General features: G+C 39.6%; 2 protein-coding genes across 3 annotated transcripts; one reads left to right on the top strand and one right to left on the bottom strand.

Annotated features, from left to right (window-relative positions):
* The first annotated feature begins 4,833 nt into the window (after positions 1 to 4,833).
* LOC131249860 (acidic endochitinase-like) lies at positions 4,834 to 5,872 on the top strand. The gene has a single exon (XM_058250606.1). The coding sequence runs from the start codon at positions 4,839 to 4,841 to the stop codon at positions 5,739 to 5,741; it is 903 nt and encodes a 300-aa protein (XP_058106589.1). The 5' UTR covers positions 4,834 to 4,838; the 3' UTR covers positions 5,742 to 5,872.
* Positions 5,873 to 7,431: 1,559 nt separating this feature from the next.
* On the bottom strand, positions 7,432 to 20,820 carry LOC131248231 (uncharacterized). Of its 2 annotated transcripts, XM_058248400.1 has the most exons (7): positions 20,284 to 20,593; positions 19,451 to 19,589; positions 18,146 to 18,750; positions 9,873 to 10,099; positions 9,033 to 9,290; positions 8,250 to 8,741; positions 7,432 to 7,747 (listed from the first exon to the last, which is right to left on the bottom strand). In XM_058248400.1, exons 3-6 carry the CDS (start codon positions 18,357 to 18,359, stop codon positions 8,427 to 8,429), a joined length of 1,014 nt encoding a protein of 337 aa, XP_058104383.1. In that variant the 5' UTR covers positions 18,360 to 18,750; positions 19,451 to 19,589; positions 20,284 to 20,593; the 3' UTR covers positions 7,432 to 7,747; positions 8,250 to 8,426. The 2 variants fall into 2 exon arrangements, with proteins under 2 accessions (XP_058104383.1, XP_058104384.1); XM_058248401.1 differs by lacking the exons at positions 18,146 to 18,750; positions 20,284 to 20,593 and adding an exon at positions 20,643 to 20,820.
* Positions 20,821 to 21,040: the final 220 nt, after the last annotated feature.

The following is a 21,040-nucleotide window of genomic DNA, read 5'->3' as shown; positions in this document are numbered from 1 at the left end:
AACAAAGCAGATCCAAAGATCAAGTGAACCACACTACAGGAGATAGTAGGGACATAATTCCTATCATTGAAAACTTTTTGGCCACCATAATGTTTGTGAGAAATAACCCTGTACATCCGTTTTTTCAGATCATTTTACCGCATGGACCTAAAAATTGGCAGATCCAAAGCTCAAGTGGGCCGCACCACCGGAAAAAGTACGTTAGTAGTTGAAACCTCCTTAGTACACTGTGATAGTTATATTCCATCCATACAGTTCATAGCTGGAAACAAATAAATAAATAAATAAAATAAAAATAAAAAAATGTTAGCCTTACTCAAAACTTCTATCCCCTCACAGATGATTCACCGGTGGATCCTCACCGTCCCCTTTCGAGTGGCCTAGTCGAGTTTTGGATCCGCCTCATTTGGGGCCATATCTTTAGATGATCTGAATTTCTCACAAACATCCGCTTCCTGCCGCACGAAGTGCCTGGGTAATCCGCGTCCTGCAAGTTGAAGGGGTAGACTACTGTGTGGGACCATTTCTTAAATGGTGGAATCTCAGTGAAGATATAGTTTAATCCAGGCCATTCACATTTTGAACCTTAATGTGTGGATGGAACATGTGCAGAAGATCAAACTTCTTACGTTATCGTAGCCACCCAATTGCGTGGATATGGACGGTTAAAAAGTAATGAGTAGCCGTTTGAATTTAATGGTTGATATCATATAGTAAGCATCCATGCCGCCATGTGTTAGCAATGCACCTCTAATAAAGATAGAATTGTGCTTGCACCTCCAATGATATCTTTTGCACTTATCTTCTAAGCGACTACACACGACTAAGGAGGAGATTAAGTGATGGATGCCATGTAGCCCTAATTTGTATGGCACGTGATTGAGTGATCAATAAATCTACAAAAGACCCACTGAGGTAGGGATCTTATCATAAATTTGAATGCAATCAGTAAGGCCGTTTCGCACAATCATTTTAAATGGGAGATCTTTCCAAAAGTGTTTGTTGCTCTCGTGACGTTTATGAATATTCAATCTTATTTAAGACTGATTGTGGGCAATGGTATAACAACATAAAGTACACTAAGAGGTTAGATAACACCTCTTTAATCATTGTTATACAACCTTGCAAAGATAAGTATCTACCTCTCTACTTGGCAAGCATTTTTTCCACCTTTCTGTAACTACATTCCATAAATATTTGGCCGATCTGCGCACACAAAGAGACAAACTAAGGTATGTAGTTGGGAATTCACCCGCTTTGCAACCAAATACCTTAGCTAGAGATGCAAGCTCCTGCTTGGCCATATGAACCCAAAGCATAACATTCATGGATATATTCACCTAACCTTGAAATCGCTTCAAAACACATAATGATCATTCTCAAGTTTTCCACCATTCCAACATTAGCGCTGCAAAATAGTAGCGTGTCATTTGAGAATTGAAGATAAGACATTGAGGGACTCTAACGAAGAAGCCTCTAAAAAAGCCAATTTGTTGCCCACACTCATTTTGCTCAAGGTCTCGACTACCACCATGAAGAGGAATGGATCACCTTGTCTCATTCCACACGAACTAGGAAAAAAACCTTTAGGCAAGCCATTTCATCTCGCAGCCAATTCCCCGTAACATGTAGTCCAAAAATTCTCACTGAACGTGATTATACGCCTTTTCTAGATACAGTTTGTAAACCACTCCTCCCACTTTTTGCTTGAATCTGGTGTCAATACACTCATGGAAATGAGCGCACTATTAATGATCTGTCTTTCTTCCATAAATGCTTATTGGTTCTTAGATATGATCCCTTGAAATGCTCATTTGAACCTTGCGGCTAGCACCTTAGTAAGAATCTTATACATGCTTCCAATCAGACTCGTGGGATGATAATCTTTGAGGTTTTTAGTGCCAGAAACCTTCGAGATTAGGACAATAAATAAGGGCCCTAATTTTTTGGATAATCTTCCACTTGAGTAGAATTCATTCATAAAATCTAGCACGTCCCTTTAACCGTCTCTCAAAACATTTGAAAAAAGGCTAAAGGAAACCCATCCGGCCTAGGCACCTTGTCTCTCCCCAAATCATTCACAACTTTCATGACTTCCTCTTATGAGGACTTTTTCTAGGTATTCTACAATCTCCTAAGATATCACATTGAAATGGGGAGTCCCTGGGAAATAGTAATTATAACAATTTTACTGCGTTTGAAAATTCATAGGGATTTGTGCCTGTAAAATTGGTTCAAAAGATGTGATTTAAATTTTTGAACTGCAAGGTAATGCGAATGATATATCCATTCCGTCAGTCTGTTTTATTACAATATTTTGGAGCATGAGACAAAAAATAAAGCGGATCCAACACTCATGTGGCCCACGCCAAAAGTAACAATGGCCCTGCAAAGTTTTTAACGGTAAGTATTCGATTCCCTTTTTTGTATGACGTGGTCCAACTGAGTATTGTATATGCCTCAATTTTTAACTCATGCTGCGAATTCAAATGGAATAATGGATGAACGGTGTAGATAAGCGAAATACATCACAATGGGACCCACAGATATTTTGTAATATTCTTGATTTTCGTGTTAAAAAGTAAGTAGGCAAATCAGATAAGTTGTAAATGTAGAGGGAAGTAATTATTGCGTTTTTACACTGCATTTACCATTTCACCGGAAAATCAAACACGCCCTTAAGATATCACATTGAAATGTAGGCTATTTAGTGAAGGTCTTAACCAAACCTTGTCCGATAGCAACTTTTCGTAAAATCCGATAATCGCATTGCACACTTAATCCTTTCCTCGAATCTTTCCCTGCCTACCACTATAGTATAGATTTTGTTGTATCTAGCACAGGCATTCACAAAACTATGAAAAAACCTGTGTTCATATCCCCTTCTTTGAGTCAAGTAGCTCAGGACCATTGCCTCCACTCGATTTCTTTCTCAAGACAGTTAACTAGCGTAATTTAGAGCATTCCTCTCTCTCTCTTTCTCTCTCTCTCTCTCTCTCTTTATATATATATATATTATATACACACATACACACACACACACACACACACACACACACACACACATGCAGGCCGTAGTGGAATTTCACCACCTATGGGTTTTGAACCCAAGACCTCATGTTGAAACTCGATCCTCAGAGTCTACCACTGAGGCAAGGACTAGAACCCAAAACATATCCAAAGCTTAATTGAACTAAACAATGGGAAATAGCACAGGGACCAAACACCTTACCATTGAAAACTTGAAGCCACGGAAGTTTTGGATTAAGCCGATACTCTTTCATCCTTGTGTGACCTTATGAATAAGTTGATCACAAATAAACATTACTGTAAGCTCTAGGAAGGTTTTCATTGTCAATGTCATTATCCCTATTGTTTCCTATGGCGTGGTCCACTTAAGTTTTGGATATGCTTCAATTTTAGGCTCATGCCTTAAATAAGCCAATAAAATGGACAGATGGCATGGATAAAAAAACACATACATCACCGTGGGCCTTACAAAGTCCTAACATCATATAGCTATGTGGTTTTGGCCTTTGGGTCCGCACGCAATTAATTTATGTCCAATGTGAACCATACATGGGTGCACCATGTGTGTAGATGGTGCAGTAATCAGGGATGTGGATTGGATACCGCCCCTACCTGTACTTAATGGAGATGTAACGAGATTTGATTGGCTTGCAGGCCACTGCTAGAGATGGGTGTGGGTAGTGCATACTCAAACCAACAACTTTCTCTAGTGCCTTGCACACACCCGTGGGCTGGGCTCACGTCCAAGCCCTTGTAGAGTAGGCTTATTCTACTTGATTTTTTATTTTTTTTCTTTCTTTTCAACGATTCATATTAAATATGCATAGCCACATAATCATCCTTTCAGCATGAATTTCCTACTGTGGCCAGTCGAGGGTATCCCCAAAAATATGGACAGTTCAGGTCATAGGATCAACTCTTCTTGTGACCGGGAAGGGTTGATGATTGTAAGAATCCGTTTTTTCTATTCTCCCTTCTTCCTTTTTCGAGGTAACATTGTGAATGGGTCCCGGTCCAATATTCACTTTGGGCCAGTGATTTTGACCACTGCTATGTATGGTACTACGGTTAAATATAGACTGTTTATATGTTCGTATTCAACTCCAAAATTCAATGGCCATGATCATCCTTTCCAGGTTTTTGACCAGTGGGCCATGATTATTATTATCCAGGGAGTGTTTGGTTCCGATTATCCCACCATCTGCGCACGTGGATCGCCACGAGGCGACACATGGCAACTGAGGCCGGACCAAAAATTGATCGAATCCCTATTTCCCAAATGAATGTTTCTAATCCATCCATGGATTAAGTGGGCCACAAATGCAGAAAGAAATGCACATTCGTAAGAAAGAAACCAACAGTCATATGGTGCCTTAACCGCAGATTGGAATGGCATATTTGAGGATAGAATACATGTACGTGTGAAGCGGTGATGGGCCACACCAGGTCTGACTGAAGTCACTTGAACCCAAGTCTGGCTGAAAATTGATCATGTCACTGATAGGTCCAAGCCCGGTTCAAAGCTGGGCCGGGGTGCAATCCGAAGCCATGATCTCTATTTTGTCCTAACCCAAAATACAATTAATTATAAGTGTTTCTCATGTCATGCAGCGTATCCTCAAGGTTGAGTAATCTCCAATCCACGGCTATGGACATTGACATTCATTAAATCCATTGGCACTATTCATTTTTTAAAGGTCGAAACAATCCCAATGTAAATGCTATTTAAAGGAGTTAATGTTCTACATTGGTGGACAACTTAACATTCTCCAACTCTTCTTCCTTCACTTGCATTTTTAACCATCCAAATGGCTTCTTCACATCCTTCCATTGCTAGGCTTGTAGCTATTTTTCTCTTCTTGGGTGGACTGGTGGCCCACTCACATGGAGGTGGCATTGCAATCTACTGGGGCCAGAACGGGAATGAGGGCACTCTTGCCGAGACATGCGGCACTGGCAACTACGACTTCGTGAACTTAGCTTTCCTTAGCACCTTTGGCAATGGCCAGACCCCACAGATCAATCTAGCAGGCCACTGCGACCCGTACTCCAACGGTTGCACAGGACTGAGTGACGACATCCGGACTTGCCAAGATCAAGGGGTGAAGGTGATTCTCTCTATCGGAGGAGGGGCTGGGAGCTACTCCCTAGCATCAGCAGACGATGCACGGCAAGTGGCTGAGTATCTGTGGGACAATTACCTAGGTGGGCAATCCTCATCACGCCCGTTGGGTGATGCGGTTCTCGACGGCATTGATTTTGACATCGAGGGCGGGACCACCGAGCACTGGGATGACCTCGCCAGAGATCTTTCTTCTTATAGTTCTAGAGGAAAGAAAGTCTACCTAACAGCGGCCCCACAGTGCCCATTCCCTGATGCATGGGTGGGTGGGGCATTGGAAACAGGCTTGTTTGATTATGTATGGGTCCAGTTCTACAACAACCCTCCTTGCCAGTACACTTCGGGCGAAGTCGGGAATCTGGACGATGCTTGGAAGCAATGGACTTCGTCGATCAAGGCAACCAAAATTTTCTTGGGATTGCCAGCGGCTCCAGAGGCAGCTGGGAGTGGTTTCATCCCTACTGGGGATCTGACCTCCAAAGTGCTTCCTTTATTGAAGGACTCTAGCAAGTATGGTGGGGTGATGTTGTGGTCAAAGTACTATGATGATCAGACCGGATATAGCTCAGCTATCAAACATGATGTATAATCTCTCTGTGTCAGCGTTTTGGGTGGGGCCTCTGGTGATAGGATCATGACCCAAGTGCTTTTGGCGGTGGGTCCATGACCACTGTTCAGGTCCACCGTCTAAAATGCGTGTGTATGTTTGTGCATGTTGTGTGTTTCTCTCATATGGTTCCAATCCTATATATACTAGATGATGTTCTCTCTGTTTAATTGTCCAAGGCCCAGATTTCAGTGTTTAAGGCTCCCTTTGTTGTTGCTTTTAGCAAAAGGGCAGATTGATTCTCAAAAAACCAAATATGTGGAATTTTCATGCCGCTTGCTTAACAAATAGAGAAGAAATAGTCAAGTGGGACAAGGTTTTATCAATTTTCAAGCCAGACGAGTCTTTTGGGCTAAAGCTTGGGCTTTAAGTGTCAGACCAGACAGGACCAAGGCTGCCCTACCCAAACCTCTAAAAAGAACTGATCACCAACAGGCACCTGTACCAGTAGTGGTATGGATTATTTTTTTTAAAATTTTTAATTTTTTTAAATTACACACACACACACACACACACACACCACATGGTCAGTTCTCAATACATACATGTATGAGGCATGGTACAATGCTCAAGCTGTGTGTGGGGTCAGGTCACTGTGCTGTGTGTTCGACGTCCACTTACCATTGCATGCCAAATATCGGAAAATCCATACGTTGCGGAATGTAGTAAAATCACACCTAACACCTCTTTAACTTCATGAGTTGTGTCTCGCATGAGTTTTAGATCAGTTGGACCTCCTTTATCCCAGTTGAAGCGCATATAATGAAAAGGTTACTTGTCGTGAACAAAAAATTACATTTATTCAGTTATCTTGTTACCGAATTAGTAGACATTTATCGGACGACTTAAAATGAAAAATATCCAGTGGTCTTCTTCAAAAAACAAGTGGTGACGAATGAATGAGATTTTGGGATTGATTAACCATTTTGATTTTGGGACCGTTTACTTAAGCAACGATGCGGTGTGTTCCACAATTTAGTCTGTTTATTACGTTGAGTTAATGCATGCCGCATTTACACACTCGGAATGCCTGCGTATCAAGCGTCATATGGTGGTGCCAGAGTATCAAGTAACTCTGGTCGGTCTTTTGGCTGACCAGGCCGGGTTCAGAGTCAAGTCAGTAGCATGAACCCTACAAGAACTATGATTTTATTTATTATTAGAACAAAATCAAAACGAACTCTCAGGCGCAAATGGGGCTGTCAACGGGCTTAGTTCAGACCGGGCCAAGGTCAGTCCAAAGCTAGCCTCCACAGTAGGAATTAAGCCCAAGCACGGCCTGGGGTCCACCAAAAATGGACAGACACCCATAAGTTAATAACTAGCCCAGCTTAAGCCTAGTCATAGCCAGAGCCCGAAAATTAATTATTATTAATCTAAATTAGCTATTAAATATTTCAAAAAAAAAAAAAAGTTGAAACTTTTGAATATAACCTTAGAAACCATAAACAAATATGGCTGACTGGGCCAGGCTGGTCAGCCATTATGTAAAGCCCAACTAAAAAATAGAATTTACTTTTAGGCCCAGGCCAGCCCTTGGCATACATATGCTAACAACCAAAGTTAAGCCCGAAGCGAAGACTGCAAGTCCGATGGTCCCGCCATGTAGGACTTTAAAAAAACGAGTCCTATCATTTATAACAACAAAGATCTCCTTGCACACATCTTAACGTACCATAAAATGCACGTACAAGCTCAGCACACTCCATTTATAATCTTACAACAACCATTCCAACCACAAAATACAAATACCAACATCTATTTACATCTTTACATGTCTGGCAAGCATGTAAATAGCGATCTGGACATCGGCAGATTCACTTATGGTTAACAAAGGAGTGGTAGGTACCGCCCACCCTGCTGGAATAATGTTCCTCGCCACTAGTGTCTTGCCTGAGTACTGAGACATCAACTGGATCTAAAAATGACGGCTTCAATTCCAATCCAGAATCAAGCTTCCACTTTGCACCCCATGATTCTTGCATGGCCTGCCATTCATTGTAATCTGTCACTGCATTGAAAAAGAGAAGCTGTGTGTGCCATCTACTTAAATTCATCATTCGCACCATATCATTTTACGGCATATAAACCCAAAAATCAGACCAAGCTCAACTGGACCACGCCACAGTGAAAGGTATGGATGGGGATGCCTGCCATTGAAACCGGGGCCTCCTGTAACATTTGTATGCCATCCAGTCTGCTCATAAGGTCACTCCAGCCAAATATCAACCTGATCCAAAACTTCAATAAGCCTAAAGATGGTCTCGATGGTGAGCAGCATCCCAATCTCCCCTTTTCGCATGGCATGGTCCACTTGAATCTTGCATCAACCTGATTTTTGGGCTCACATCCTAACATGATCTGACATAGATGATGGACGGAGTGGATGTCAGATGCCCACCACAGGGTGCCCTGTGCTCCAAATCAACTAGTGTGATGAAAGGGAAACTTTAAAAAAGGGGTAAAAAGAAAAAGAATAGAGATGCATACCGTGTATTCTGTGCTGATGCACGCCCTGCAAACGTTCATTCCAACCTGCATAATTGCTTCCGCGTACATGCATTCACTAAATTTTCACTCTCCAAGTTCATAATTTTTATCTATATATATATATATATTAAAAGACCATTTTAGTTTCTTCCAAATGCCTTGTGTTTGCAATGCATATTAGTTGGAGTCCGGTATCAACACCACAGAACCGGTGGTTTTCCTTCCCTCGAGGTCCGCATGAGCCTGTGCGGCATGTGACAGAGGGTAGGTGTGGTTAACATGGACCTTCAGCAAACCTGACGCAATGCTGGCAAACAGTTCTCTGGCAGCTTCCAGCAGCTCATTTCGTGTAGCATTGTATCGTGTAAGCAAGGGCCTCGTCAGGTACAAGGATTTGGCAGCGAGGGCCGACAATGGAACTGAATCTGGCATACCAGATGACTGCCCGAAGCACACCATGTATCCCCGAGGCTTCAAGCACGCCAACGATCCCTGCATAGGAGTCCACTTACAAGTGATCCTTACAATAAAAGCACTTCTCAACTAGAGCACATAAGGTAGCATTTGGAAGTAACCCAAAGTTCAATCAATTCCATTCACGGGTGAACTGACTGAGCATTTGAGGTGGTTAGAGAAAAGAAACTTAAATGGGCGTATTGTGTTAGATCCACGTAGTATTGAAATGAACAAATTCTTCAACAGGAGGAAAACAACACCACCAAAAATCCATGTCCTGAGATACTTCCGAACACTGCTTTAACTTTCTGCGATAAAAGATTTCACCTGGAATGTGTCCTTCCCAACAGAATCATAGACGACATTGACTCCTTTGCCAGACGTTATCTTATCAACGCTGCTGACAAAGTCCTCTTGGTTGTAGATTATGACATGGTGGCATCCATCCTCAACCGCTTGAGCCGCTTTAGCTTCGGTTGACACGGTTCCAATGACAGTGGCACCCAGGGCATGTGCCCACTGGCAGAGTAGAGATCCAATGCCTCCGGCTGCTGCATGGACAAGGATGGTGTGCCCAGGTTCAATCTGTATCATTACAAGTTAGCTCTTCTGCTTAAAGCTTCTATATATGTCCACGTTCTATGCATGCATGCATGTATTTATGTATGTAGTTTCATAGGCATGCATGCAAATAATTACAGCTGCAAGAACAAGGACTGCCAGTTTCAACAATCAACCGCAGTCAAGTCAGGTGTATATATAAACGAAGTGCGCATATGGTCACAAGCCTGCATATGTATGAGTAGCAGTGCATCTTATGAGGGCATTTTAGTCCATCTATGTTGGGGCCTTCCATTTACAGCCCAGCAATCAGAGAGGATCAAGTCATCAGTGTGATTTTTGGGTCTTGCCCATCCATTGAGGCTGGCAGATGGATTGTCTTGATCACTATATGCGTGGACAAAAGTAGTGGACCTATGTTAAAGGAATTGTACTGGTTGGTACTAATGGATGCTGCTGAAAATTTCACCAGTGCCTTCCAAGTACATGCAAGATGACTGAGACAAAGCAGATGAACTTCCTGACCATGTAATTACAGAAGGGATGGATTGCCTACTCTAGAAAGGCAACAAAAAGCTCAGAAGCAGTGTTCTTAACAAAACCAACCTTAAAACATCGGCGAACAAGGAACTGTGCTGTCATACCCTTAACCATTATGGCTGCTGCAACAATTGGATTGATAGAAGGTGGAACAGGCACCGCAACACTCGCAGGAAGGATCTGTTCTTCAGTGTAAGATCCCATTGGGTTTCCAGCATAAGCAACAACATCCCCCACTTTCATGCCGGTCAGTCCCGGTCCCACAGCTGTCACCACTCCAGCTGCCTCACGGCCTGCAAAAGAAAGGCAAGTATGTTCTCACTCTTATGCTCTCACACATGAATTGAGGTATGAGGCTACTTCTCTTTCTTTCTTTCTTCTCTCAACAGTTTTAATTGAGTAATCTGACTTAAGTTGGAACACACCCTTCTTGTAGATTTTTCTGAGTGGTATGGTAGGCATATTTCAATTTTGAATGGTTTTTTCCATGTCTATAGAACTTTTTTTTTTTTTTTTATACAGACATAGTTCTACCTATTCTTGATGAACTAGAATAAGAGGAGCTAGCACCAGATATAGATCTCAAGACTTTGTCCATTTATCTTATGGCTTGTATATCCAGGTGGCCTGTCAACGTCTTACGTCGAAAGCCCCAACAACACCTCTCTCTGGCAATGAACGTACAGAAATGATGCGAGACAAGAGGCTTCGGACCCAAGAGTATAAAATTCATAAGGGTAAACAAATAGAGCTCAAGAACTTTCTCTGGATTAGCTCTAATACCAAGATATGAGGAGGATTGATTTAAGCTAGCAAACTGAACTTCACTAAAGAAACTATATTTATTACAAATTTCTAAGAATGAATACTTCCAAAGATTACAATAGACTAGATGTTTGAAAAAGTCCAATACTAGAAGGAGATTACAACACTCAAAACTCTCACAAGACACTCAAAAAGGAAAACACATATAAGTATGGATCTCTCTACTTCAAGTGATGCCTAAGTTATGGAGCTTGTTCTCCTTTTACAGAAAAGGATAGGAGTTTTAATGATTTGACCGTGTTGTGGAGAGATGCGATCGTACTATAATAATGTTACTTTTACTGTAGAGGGATTCTATAATACTTTAATAATATTTCTTTCACTACTGCAGGATACCTGGAATCTTACTTTTGCAAATGACAATATATCTTCTTTTCAGGTGAAGAAATATGCCTTTTAGCACTTGGTGGAGAATTAGCCACGTGTCTTGAATGATGTGGAATTAAGCCAGCTTAAGAAAAATTGCTTTGTCTTTTAACATTGAAGAGCTGGTGGAAAACCTTGGTAAAGATCTTACTAACTTTAAGGAATTCTCCTAAATTATTCAAGCTATTAGCTGTTCTGAGCTTATGGAGAAGCTTAGTTTCTTTAAGAAATTTGAAAGGCTAATTCATAAGTTCTAATTTGGAATGATATATATATATATATTCTTCGGACTCGTCCTTAGAGCATAAATTGAACCGATGCTGGTGAGATAACCAAATTGAGATAAAAACAACCGTCTCCATTAAGGTTTTTGAGAGATATTTAAGGAATATCCTCGTGAATTTCTGGGATGTTAAGATCTTCATTATCTTATTTTAATAGGGGCATTAATGAGTTTTTCAAACAATTCTTCTTTCGTTAAGTCTAAATTTTTAATTAAAATCTTTTGTTTTAGATTTTCTCTAATGATTTTTTTCATGACTATCGATTTTGAAGAAATAACTGGAACTTTACCTTTTAGCATATATTCGAAATTAAATTTATCCCATCATTTAAAGCTTATTTGTCTTTCGAGAGTGGTTGGAAAAGCATGAGAATCAAGGGAGAATTCCCATATGAGAATCAAACAGTAAGAAATTACCAATGAAAAAAATATAAGGAGTGAAAAATTGTTCTAATGCAGAAAATAATTTGATTTTAAGTTTTTCGTACATTAGCTGAAGGGGAGAGGGAAGAAGATCTACGGTTGCTCCAAGACCTAAAGAAGAAATAGGCAAGAAGGTTAGAATTGAAGGAAGAGTCAAATTGAAGAAACCAAGAATGTTTGATTAACGGTTATGATAAAGAACACACTGTTTCATACTTTTACGTGGTCCCAATTGTTATAAAAACAACCATCATAAGGAAATCTTAATTTCCTAGTATATGGATGCAGAATCTGTCGACCATGATCTAACTTCCTAGGCTTAATAAGACTAAGTTCATAACCATGGAGCCGTCCAATCTTTATATTGAGAATGCAGTTGCGCTCAAGAGAGGAGCCCCAAGATCAATCATTAATTATAAATCCTCTTTTTAGATGTAACAACAATTTATTAGAATGCCCGCAAAACATGAAAAGAGTACAAAGCATCTAAAAGATCAGAAAAAGATTAAGAAGCAGCGCTAGCTGCCTATAGCTACATGAGGGTCCTAACCCAACAATAGATTGTTGACCATACAAATGATATCATCGACCAAGGACTTTCCGTTTCGAAAGCATCACTCGTTCCGTTCTTTCTAAATAACCCAAAAAATAGCCGTGATAAGGAGCCCCCAAACTGTTTTCCTAGCTTTCCCAACTCTGCTGCCATGCCACGCCCAAAGAAGATCATCCACCGACTTCTGCATAACCCAAGCTAAATGAGACGTGGAGAAAAAGAATTCCCACACTCTTTGAACAAAATGGCAGTAGATAAATAAGTGATGAATAGATTTTGCGTCCTTCATGCACATCAAACATATATTAGGAAGAATAAGGGATCCGCTGCAGATTATCAATCGTCAAAACTCTCTTTCTTCCCACCAACCAAACAAACACCGCCACTCTAGGAGTAGCCCCATGGAACCAATGGTGCAAAGGATGAGATGGGCCATGGATTCTATCTAATAAATATAGACAAGAGAATAAGGATTGGACAGAAAATCTCCCGGAAGGGTGGGCTTTCCATATCATGGAGTCCTCATCCGAGGGGACGACATGCTTCAATAGATTCATAAGACCAATCAAATCACACACCTTGTCATTTGCCAAGTTCCTACGACATGTGGGGCTCCAAGCTATAGCACCCCCAACGATAGAGAAGCATCTTGCAACTGTAACAAAACGATAAGGAGCGAGAAGGGCCAAAGGAAGACCTCTTGGACATGCGAATCGCCCACCAAATGTCCTTCCAAAAGTGGATGCGAGATCAATTGCCAAGAGTAAACACACTCTTGCTACAAACTAGGTGTTCAGTCAACACAACACCTTTCCAGATACCCGAAGCGCGATACAACGATGACCTCTTCACGTACCACCCACCCTCTACTACTACATATTTGTTGGCCACGATCTCCCTCCACAGTCTCCCTGATTCGGCTTCAAATATCCAATGCCACTTTCCAAGAAAAGCAAGATTCATGAGGCTTCTCTCTATCCCCACGCCCCTCTCTATCCCCCAACTGAGAAGATGAAACTTTCCACCCTCATTGGCCTCTCTCCAAAAGAAGTCCCATCTCAGCTTTTCAAGTCTTCCAACCACCTTCCTCAGACATTTGAAAAGTGACATGAAGTATACTAGCATATTCAAAAAGGCTACTTTAATAAGGGTAAGCCTCCCCACATAAGATAAGTACTGATAGTTCCAACTCAAAAGTTTTCTCTCAGTTCTTTTAATAACCTTATCTCAGAGATGCTTGTCCGACTTCCCAATACACAGAGGGAGCCCAAGGTTAGTAGATGGAAACGAACCTATCTTGCACCTGAAAACTCTAGCAAAAATGACAAGCTCATCGTGGGAAACATGAATTCCCAGCATCTCATTTTCGTCGATGTTAATCTTTTAGGCCCGAACCGCTTCGAAACACACAATGATCTTCCACAAGTTGTCCACCAAAGTGGCATCCGAATTGCAAAATAATAGAGTATCATCTGCATGTTGCAGGTGGGTGATCAGAATTCCATCTTTAAATGAATTCAATATCCAATCCCAAACAAACACGACTTATTGAAATGGCTTTACAAAGCTACAATCTTTTTTAAATTTGATATGAAATCAGTTTTCCAGTAATTCTAGATTAAACCAAAAGTCCGATATAAGACGGCTTTTACTGTCCTATTTAAACATTACAAAACGGAATGTAATGCCATTCGGATTAAAAAATGCTCCCTCTAAGTTTTAAAGGATAATTAATGAATTGTTTTTCATTATACAAAATTTTCTATTGTATATATAGATGATGTATTGATCTTCTCTAAATCCATCGATCAACACTAAAAACATTTAAATGTGTTTCTCAAAGTAATAAAACAAAATGGCCTAGTAATATCCAAAAGAAAAATAAAACTATTTCAAATAGAAATTAATTTTTTTGGTCATAGAATGACCCAGGGTAAAATCACCTCAATCCATAGGGTTATTTATTTCGCTAACAAATTTCCAAATGGTATTATAGAAAAATATCAATTACAAAGATCTTTGGATTGCCTCAATTATCTCTCTAATTTCTATTAATAAAAAATTTATAAAAAAAAAAAAACTTTCTCAACAACGAAAATTGTTAACACAAAGGATAAAGAAAAACTCCTAGGTTGGTAAATCAATCATATTCAAGTTGTTCAAAGAATTAAGCAAAAGCTTGAAACCCTTCCATGCCTTAGTATTCCCAACCTTGAAGCAAAAAGATAATTTCAAGAGATATGCTTCTGATATAGGATATGGTGGAATACTTTTTATTTTTTTTAATATTGATTTTATTCAAGCCAAGAAAGGCAAAAAAGAAAACAGGGCAAACAAGGTAAAGAGAAATACAAAGACAAACAAACAGCCTATTAAGGCACCCAATCCTTAATACATTGAAAACCCTTTGAATCACCCTTTGAGAAGAACATTTATTGTTCCGAAAGCAGTGGCTATTCCTCTCATCCTAGATGGATCAAATAACCATAGGGGAATGGTACTTTCCATCTAGTTGATCTCTTGCCTCTTGGACCCCACACATGCCATGATCGAAAAAGATAAGTAATAGAGGTAGGCATCACCCAATTAACACCAAATGAAAGGATGACATTGTTCCGAACTTCACCCACAACGATGAAATGAATAAGGAGAAGTTCGATAGATTCCGCATCCATATAACAGAGAAGGAAGATGTTGGGAAGAACTATAACCCTTTTCGAATGTTATACACGGTCAAGATCTTGTTCTTTCCAACAAGCCACGATATTTGTCACAACGATGACAAATTGTATCAAAATACTTTCCCCGGGGAGGTAAATACCAAGACCCCCATCTCATAGTAAAACCCAGGAATATTATTCCAAAATCCTTCAAGACTCTAGAAGTGTTCAAATTAAACACTTCCATTGAGGAAACTCCTTATAAATTGCTTATTCGGAATTCACGATATTTAATATCATTTCTCCTTTAGAATGGGGAATAGACCAACTCTATAAGCCCATGATATTAAGATTTCTTTATAATGGTTGTGTTTATTGTAATTATTAGGACTACGTAAAAGCATGGAATAATATGTTCTTTTATCAAAACCATCAATTCAACCATAGACCTTCTTCTCTCTCCTTTAGCCAAAGTACGAAGAATTTAAAACCAAATTGTTCTCCACACTAGAACAATTTCACTCATTGTATTTTTTTTGCTAGTAATTTCTTACTATGGATTCTTAAATGGGAATTTTCCCTTGATTCCCAAACTTTTCCACTCTTCTAGAAAGACAAATAAGCCTTAAATGGTAGGATAAGTTTAACTTCAAATATATGCCAAAAGACAAAGCTCTAGTTATTTCTTTAAAATTGATTAGAAAAACAAATCATTTAAAGAAAATATAAAACAAAATATCTTAATTAAGAACATAGACTTGTAAAAAAGAAGAAGAAGAAGAATTATTTGAAAAACTCATTGATGCCCTCTTAAAAGAGTATAATGAAGATCTCAATTTGGAAATTCTCCCTCGATTCCCAAACTCTTCCACTCATTCTAGAAAGACAAATTTTAATTAACTGGTGGGAAAAGTTTAACTTCGAATATATGTCAAAAGGCGAAGCTCTAGTTATTTCTTCACAATTGATAGGCACAAAATAATAATAATAATAATAATAATAAACACCACTTTGAGAAAATATATAACAAAAGATTTTAATTAAAAATCTAGACTTATATATATATATATATATATATATATATATATATATATATATATATATATATATATATATATATATATATATAAAGAATTGTTTGAAAAACTAAAGAGGATAATGAAGATCTCAACATTTTAGAAATTCCCGAAGATCTCCCTAAAGTATCTCTCGGAAATGATAACAGAGACGACTACCTTAATTTCAATTTGGTAATGTCACCAACATCGATGCTCCAAGGACAAGACGTGGTGACTTATAAAATTTTTTATTATTCTCAAACTAGAACTCGTGAATCAGACTTTCAAAATTTCTTAAAGAAACAAAACTTCTCTATAATCTCACAACAAGCTCGAATGATTAAGGAGAAGTACCTAAAGTTCGCAAGATATTTACTAAGATTTTTCACAATCTCTTCAATGCTAAAAGACAAAGCGGTCGCCCTCAAGTCAACTTAACTCCACATCATTCAAGGTACGGCTAATTTTTCACCAAGTACTACAAGGTAGATTCTTCACCTAAAAAGAATATGCATCGTCATTTGCAAAAGTAAGGTTTCGGACATCCTGCAATAGCGAAAGCAACATTGTTGAAGTACTATGGAATCTGTCTACAATAGAAGTAACATTACTATAGTACAATCACATATCTCTACAGTAAGGCCAAATCATTAAAGCTCATATCCTCTTTTATAAAAAGAGAACATGCTCTAGAATTCAGACATCCCTCAAAATGAAGAGATCCAGGCTTATATATGTGTTCTCCCTTCTGATTGTCTTATGAGAGTTTTGAGTGTTATAATTTTTTTCAAACGTCTAGTCTATTATAATCAATTCAAAGAAAGTTTAAAATTAGATTTTTTTAGCAGATAATTGTAATTTATTTATAGGGAATCAAAAGGGGACCAAAGTCCCTATACAAAGGTCGGGAGTCGGGACAACTGGGACCTTAAAGTGTAAGACCTACAGCTACATTATTAGACTCCTTAGTCCTTACTAACAATATTAAATGAACTATTTAATCTAGAGGCTGGATCTAATCTCATTAAAGATGTAGCAGAGTGCCTGTAGTTTGTTGAGAGCCCACTGAAGAACATTTTACACATGTTCTTCAATGATTGTGGGGATTGATGCCAATAACAACTTGGATGTGAAGACTCTTTCACAATTCAATCAATTCCACGTGAGCAGGATGGCAAAGATCAAATGGCCCCAGAAAACGCACAGACCACTCTTCCCACAATCTCTAAGAACACCTCCAAACATTGTATTGCTGCTAGAACCTATCGGCCTGTGAATATTCAATTTGTAACATCTGCTAGGAGGAGGGGACCACACGGCGGGAAGCCTAGAATCGGAAAGAGAATTTGCTGCTAGACAGGACCACTCTTTGTCAATTTCGGACAGCAAACAGCCATTGAAATCCTTAGAAAACGAGGCCCACTAAACAATAAACCTTTTACTTTGTCTGTTATCATCTTCGTGGGTTGTTGCTAGTCATTGAAATCATGTTGTTTCTTTCCTTCCAAATCTCCCAACAGATAGCAAGAGGGAAGAGGTTCCAACAGATTTTCCCCTGTCCACGAAACGGGCCTTTGCACCAACAAATGAAGGTCACTTCAATTGATTGAAACCCAAGCCATGTGAAGGTCCAATAGGATGTGACTCCAAATAGCAGAAGCCATTGAAGAGGTTCCAACGGACTTTCCCCTTACCATGAAATGGGCCTTTGCATCAACAAATGAAGGTCACTTCAATTGATTGGTTGAAAACCCAAGCCATGTGAAGGTACGATAGGATTTGAATCAAACTAGCAGAAGCCACTGAACAGTGAATGAAGGAATGCTTGCCATCCTCTTCACTGGATTTGCACATAAAGCACCCACTCCGCATGGGAATGCCCCTGAGTTTCAGCTTCCCAATTGTCAACACCTTATCGAGGATAGCTTGGAGGGGCCTTTGATTTTTATTTCTATATTTTGAAAGATAACAGAAATTTTATTAAAAAACAAAAAGAAAACTACAAAGGGGGTGCCGAGGGGCGGCCCCAAGCACTACCCAAGAAAATCAAGATTACATATCACGTGACGGCAGAGAAAAATGGGACTAATCACATGTTTGTAAATTCTGAAAGGAAGATTTTGCTGAGAACATACCCAATGATTCCATCTTCCACATTCTAGTATCCTCACCTTGGTGACTGAGATGCAACTCTTCCAACGGGTGTAGTAAGGCATGGAGATCTTCCATCTCTACCACCATGAGATTCCTTCTATTGGTGATGATCCACACCTGTTTATGTTCGTGATACTCAAGACATTGTCTCACAGAAGCTCCTTTGTTGCGCGCACGATTCTGAAAAGCCTTGAGAATTTTGTGGCCAGCAAACATCATCGACCCATTCATCTTCCCAAAACCAGACTGATTTTCCACTGTTTACCACGAAATGAAATCCTCCCTCCAACAGTTTGTCCCAGGGCTTTGACTGATCACCCAAAGCCATGATTTGTTTCCACATTTTTGAGAGAGCTGCCTGCTTCTGACACCTTGCTTCCAGCCCCTATCTGATTCACTGTATTTTCTCCACACTAATGTTGTGCAACAAAGCGTTGTTCTCCTTGCCAAATCTCCACCACCATTTGCTGAGTAAACTAAAATTCCTTCATCTTGTCAATTCTCATGCACAAGGGCACTTCCCACATGCAGCAATGGATTGATAGTCAGAACCATCCATCTTCTGCGACTAATATGGATGATCCATGATCCAATAATCGTGCTGAAATAGTGATCCTGACCACTAGGATAAAGAGATCAAGATTGCTAGCTTTACAGTTGAAAATCAACCAATTGAAACTCGGACTGACTGCATTGGCTACGGAGCACTTGATTTGGGAGCTGATCAGATAAAATCAAACAGAACTACAGAAAAGGTGATGGAAACAGAGGACACTCATAAGAAACCAACTAGAAAGAGCTAATATTTTGGTGGTGGGTACATTCTCTGGTCAGCATAGAAAGAGTTGAGGAACACTACAATATAGTAGAGTACTGGAGCCCTCCCTCACTCCCCAGAAAATGAAATTACGAGTATCATACTTAGTATTTGCTTCAAAAACAATGCCGTTATGACTTAATTGCTACGGTTCCTTACAGTTCACATGGAATTAGGTTTTGGGGCTATCATAGGATCTTGAAAGTATCATAAAATAGTGTGTGGAATTTGACTTATCAGTTCCCAAGATGGGCAGGATGCAATTCATGCAAATTGTGATTGAGATAAAAGCAGTACATTGCAGTTCTTATTCACTTGTGATTTGGGGTGGAGATGTGAGAAAAACAGGGATTACAAAGATATTTTGTACACTTCGGAAGCCATGCCAACCACAATAAGGCGGCATGTCTAAGATGGACCTTAAACCAAGTATGTAGACAGAACCTTTAGCAAAATGGAATCTGAATTTCTCATAAAACAAAAGAGTGCTACTCAACATGTTCACCTGGAGTGAAAGGCAAGGCTGTTTTGTACAACCCTGTGCGGAAATAGACATCATTGAAATTGAGCCCAATCGCTTTGTTTTTCACACGGATCTCTCCCTCCTTGGGCTCTCCTATTTCCACATCCTCCCACTTCAAGACCTGTTGTTTTAAAAAACGGGGGAAAAAAAGAAGAAGAACAAGAAGAAGTGAAAATCTCAAATCAAAATCGCACATTGAAAACATTGGAATTTAGCCTATAGCCAGACAAATCCAATGAGTGTCAGCAGCACACGAGATGTAATCCGAATAGCATCAAACCATTGAAGTAATACAGCAGTTCTAAACCCACAACACAACCGATGCGCGGAACTACCAAAGAAACAGATAATCAAGAAAAAATTAGAACCGGGTTCAGCTCGACATCGAGAATTGACCCTAGATTGATATTTGTGATTTCAATCAAGGCCATGTGAATTGATTTCAGAAACAAGTTCAATTCAATAGGCAGAGATACTTGTGCACTGTTTGGTAGGTGCCTAAAAATGAGTTCGACTCATTTTAACTACAGAATTTCTGTTAGCTAAAATGAGATGAACTCATTTTTACACGTCCGCCAAACAGTGACTCAAACAAAACTGAAAAAGGTTTTTGATAAATCAACCAAGAACTGGGTTTTACCTGATATCTTGACAAATCAACCCCAAAAAAATTGATGTGGGAAATTTCAAAACTATCCAATAAACTAAAAAATTCTAGAAAAATAAGAAGTGGGTCAATTAGATATTGAACAATTGGCCCAAGGATCGATCTTGGTTTAGAGGAATTCAGATAGGAAATGAGTTTGATTGCATACCAACAAATATTTTGATGAAGATGATTTTCATGAATTTAACCAAGCTTCAAATCCCAACAATGGGATGGAAAGATCAATACTGACGATTTCAATCCAACCCGAACGAAATGGGGTTTCCATGAATTTACCTACCAAACCATCCAAACAAACTCAAACCCCTTAAAGCCCCAACACCAAACAAAAACAGACCACCAAACCCATATCAGAATCAAAATCCACACAACCCATGAACATCTCCTGTTTTCATAGGAAGCAGTCTATCTAGTGGTCACAACCATTTAAGGGGGAGACTGGTGGTGAGTATTGGAAACGGTAGAAAAGAAAGGAAACAGTAGGGGTTGAAGAAGGTAGAGGCTTGCCTCTGGCCCACCAAGCTCATGCACTCTGATTGCTTTCACCATTGCTGCAAATGTCCGATTGGCTAGGAGGTGGAGATGATTTTCTTCTTGTTTAGCAGTGAGATCTTTCCACAGTCCCACAAGGGTGTTTTGAGGGGCTCATGGCCTACTTTGGCAAAGCCCATTTCTACTCACTTTCTTGAAACTTTCTTTCTTCTTGAGCCGGGGTGGACTAATTTGGAATCTTTAACCATAATCCTGGCGTCTATTTAGTTTAATCCAGGTCGTTCACATTTTGAACCTCATTGAGAATGGAACACGTCCAGGAGATCAAGGTTCTTAGGGCATCGTAGCCACCCAATCGGTTGGATGTGGACGGCTAAAAGGGAATGAGTAGCACTTCTTAATTAAGGGGCGTT

This window comes from Magnolia sinica, chromosome 6, assembly GCF_029962835.1.
Source record: "Magnolia sinica isolate HGM2019 chromosome 6, MsV1, whole genome shotgun sequence".
NCBI lineage: Eukaryota > Viridiplantae > Streptophyta > Magnoliopsida > Magnoliales > Magnoliaceae > Magnolia > Magnolia sinica.
The sequence above is the reverse complement of the archived record's forward strand: the minus strand, read 5'-3'. Positions and strand labels throughout refer to the sequence as shown.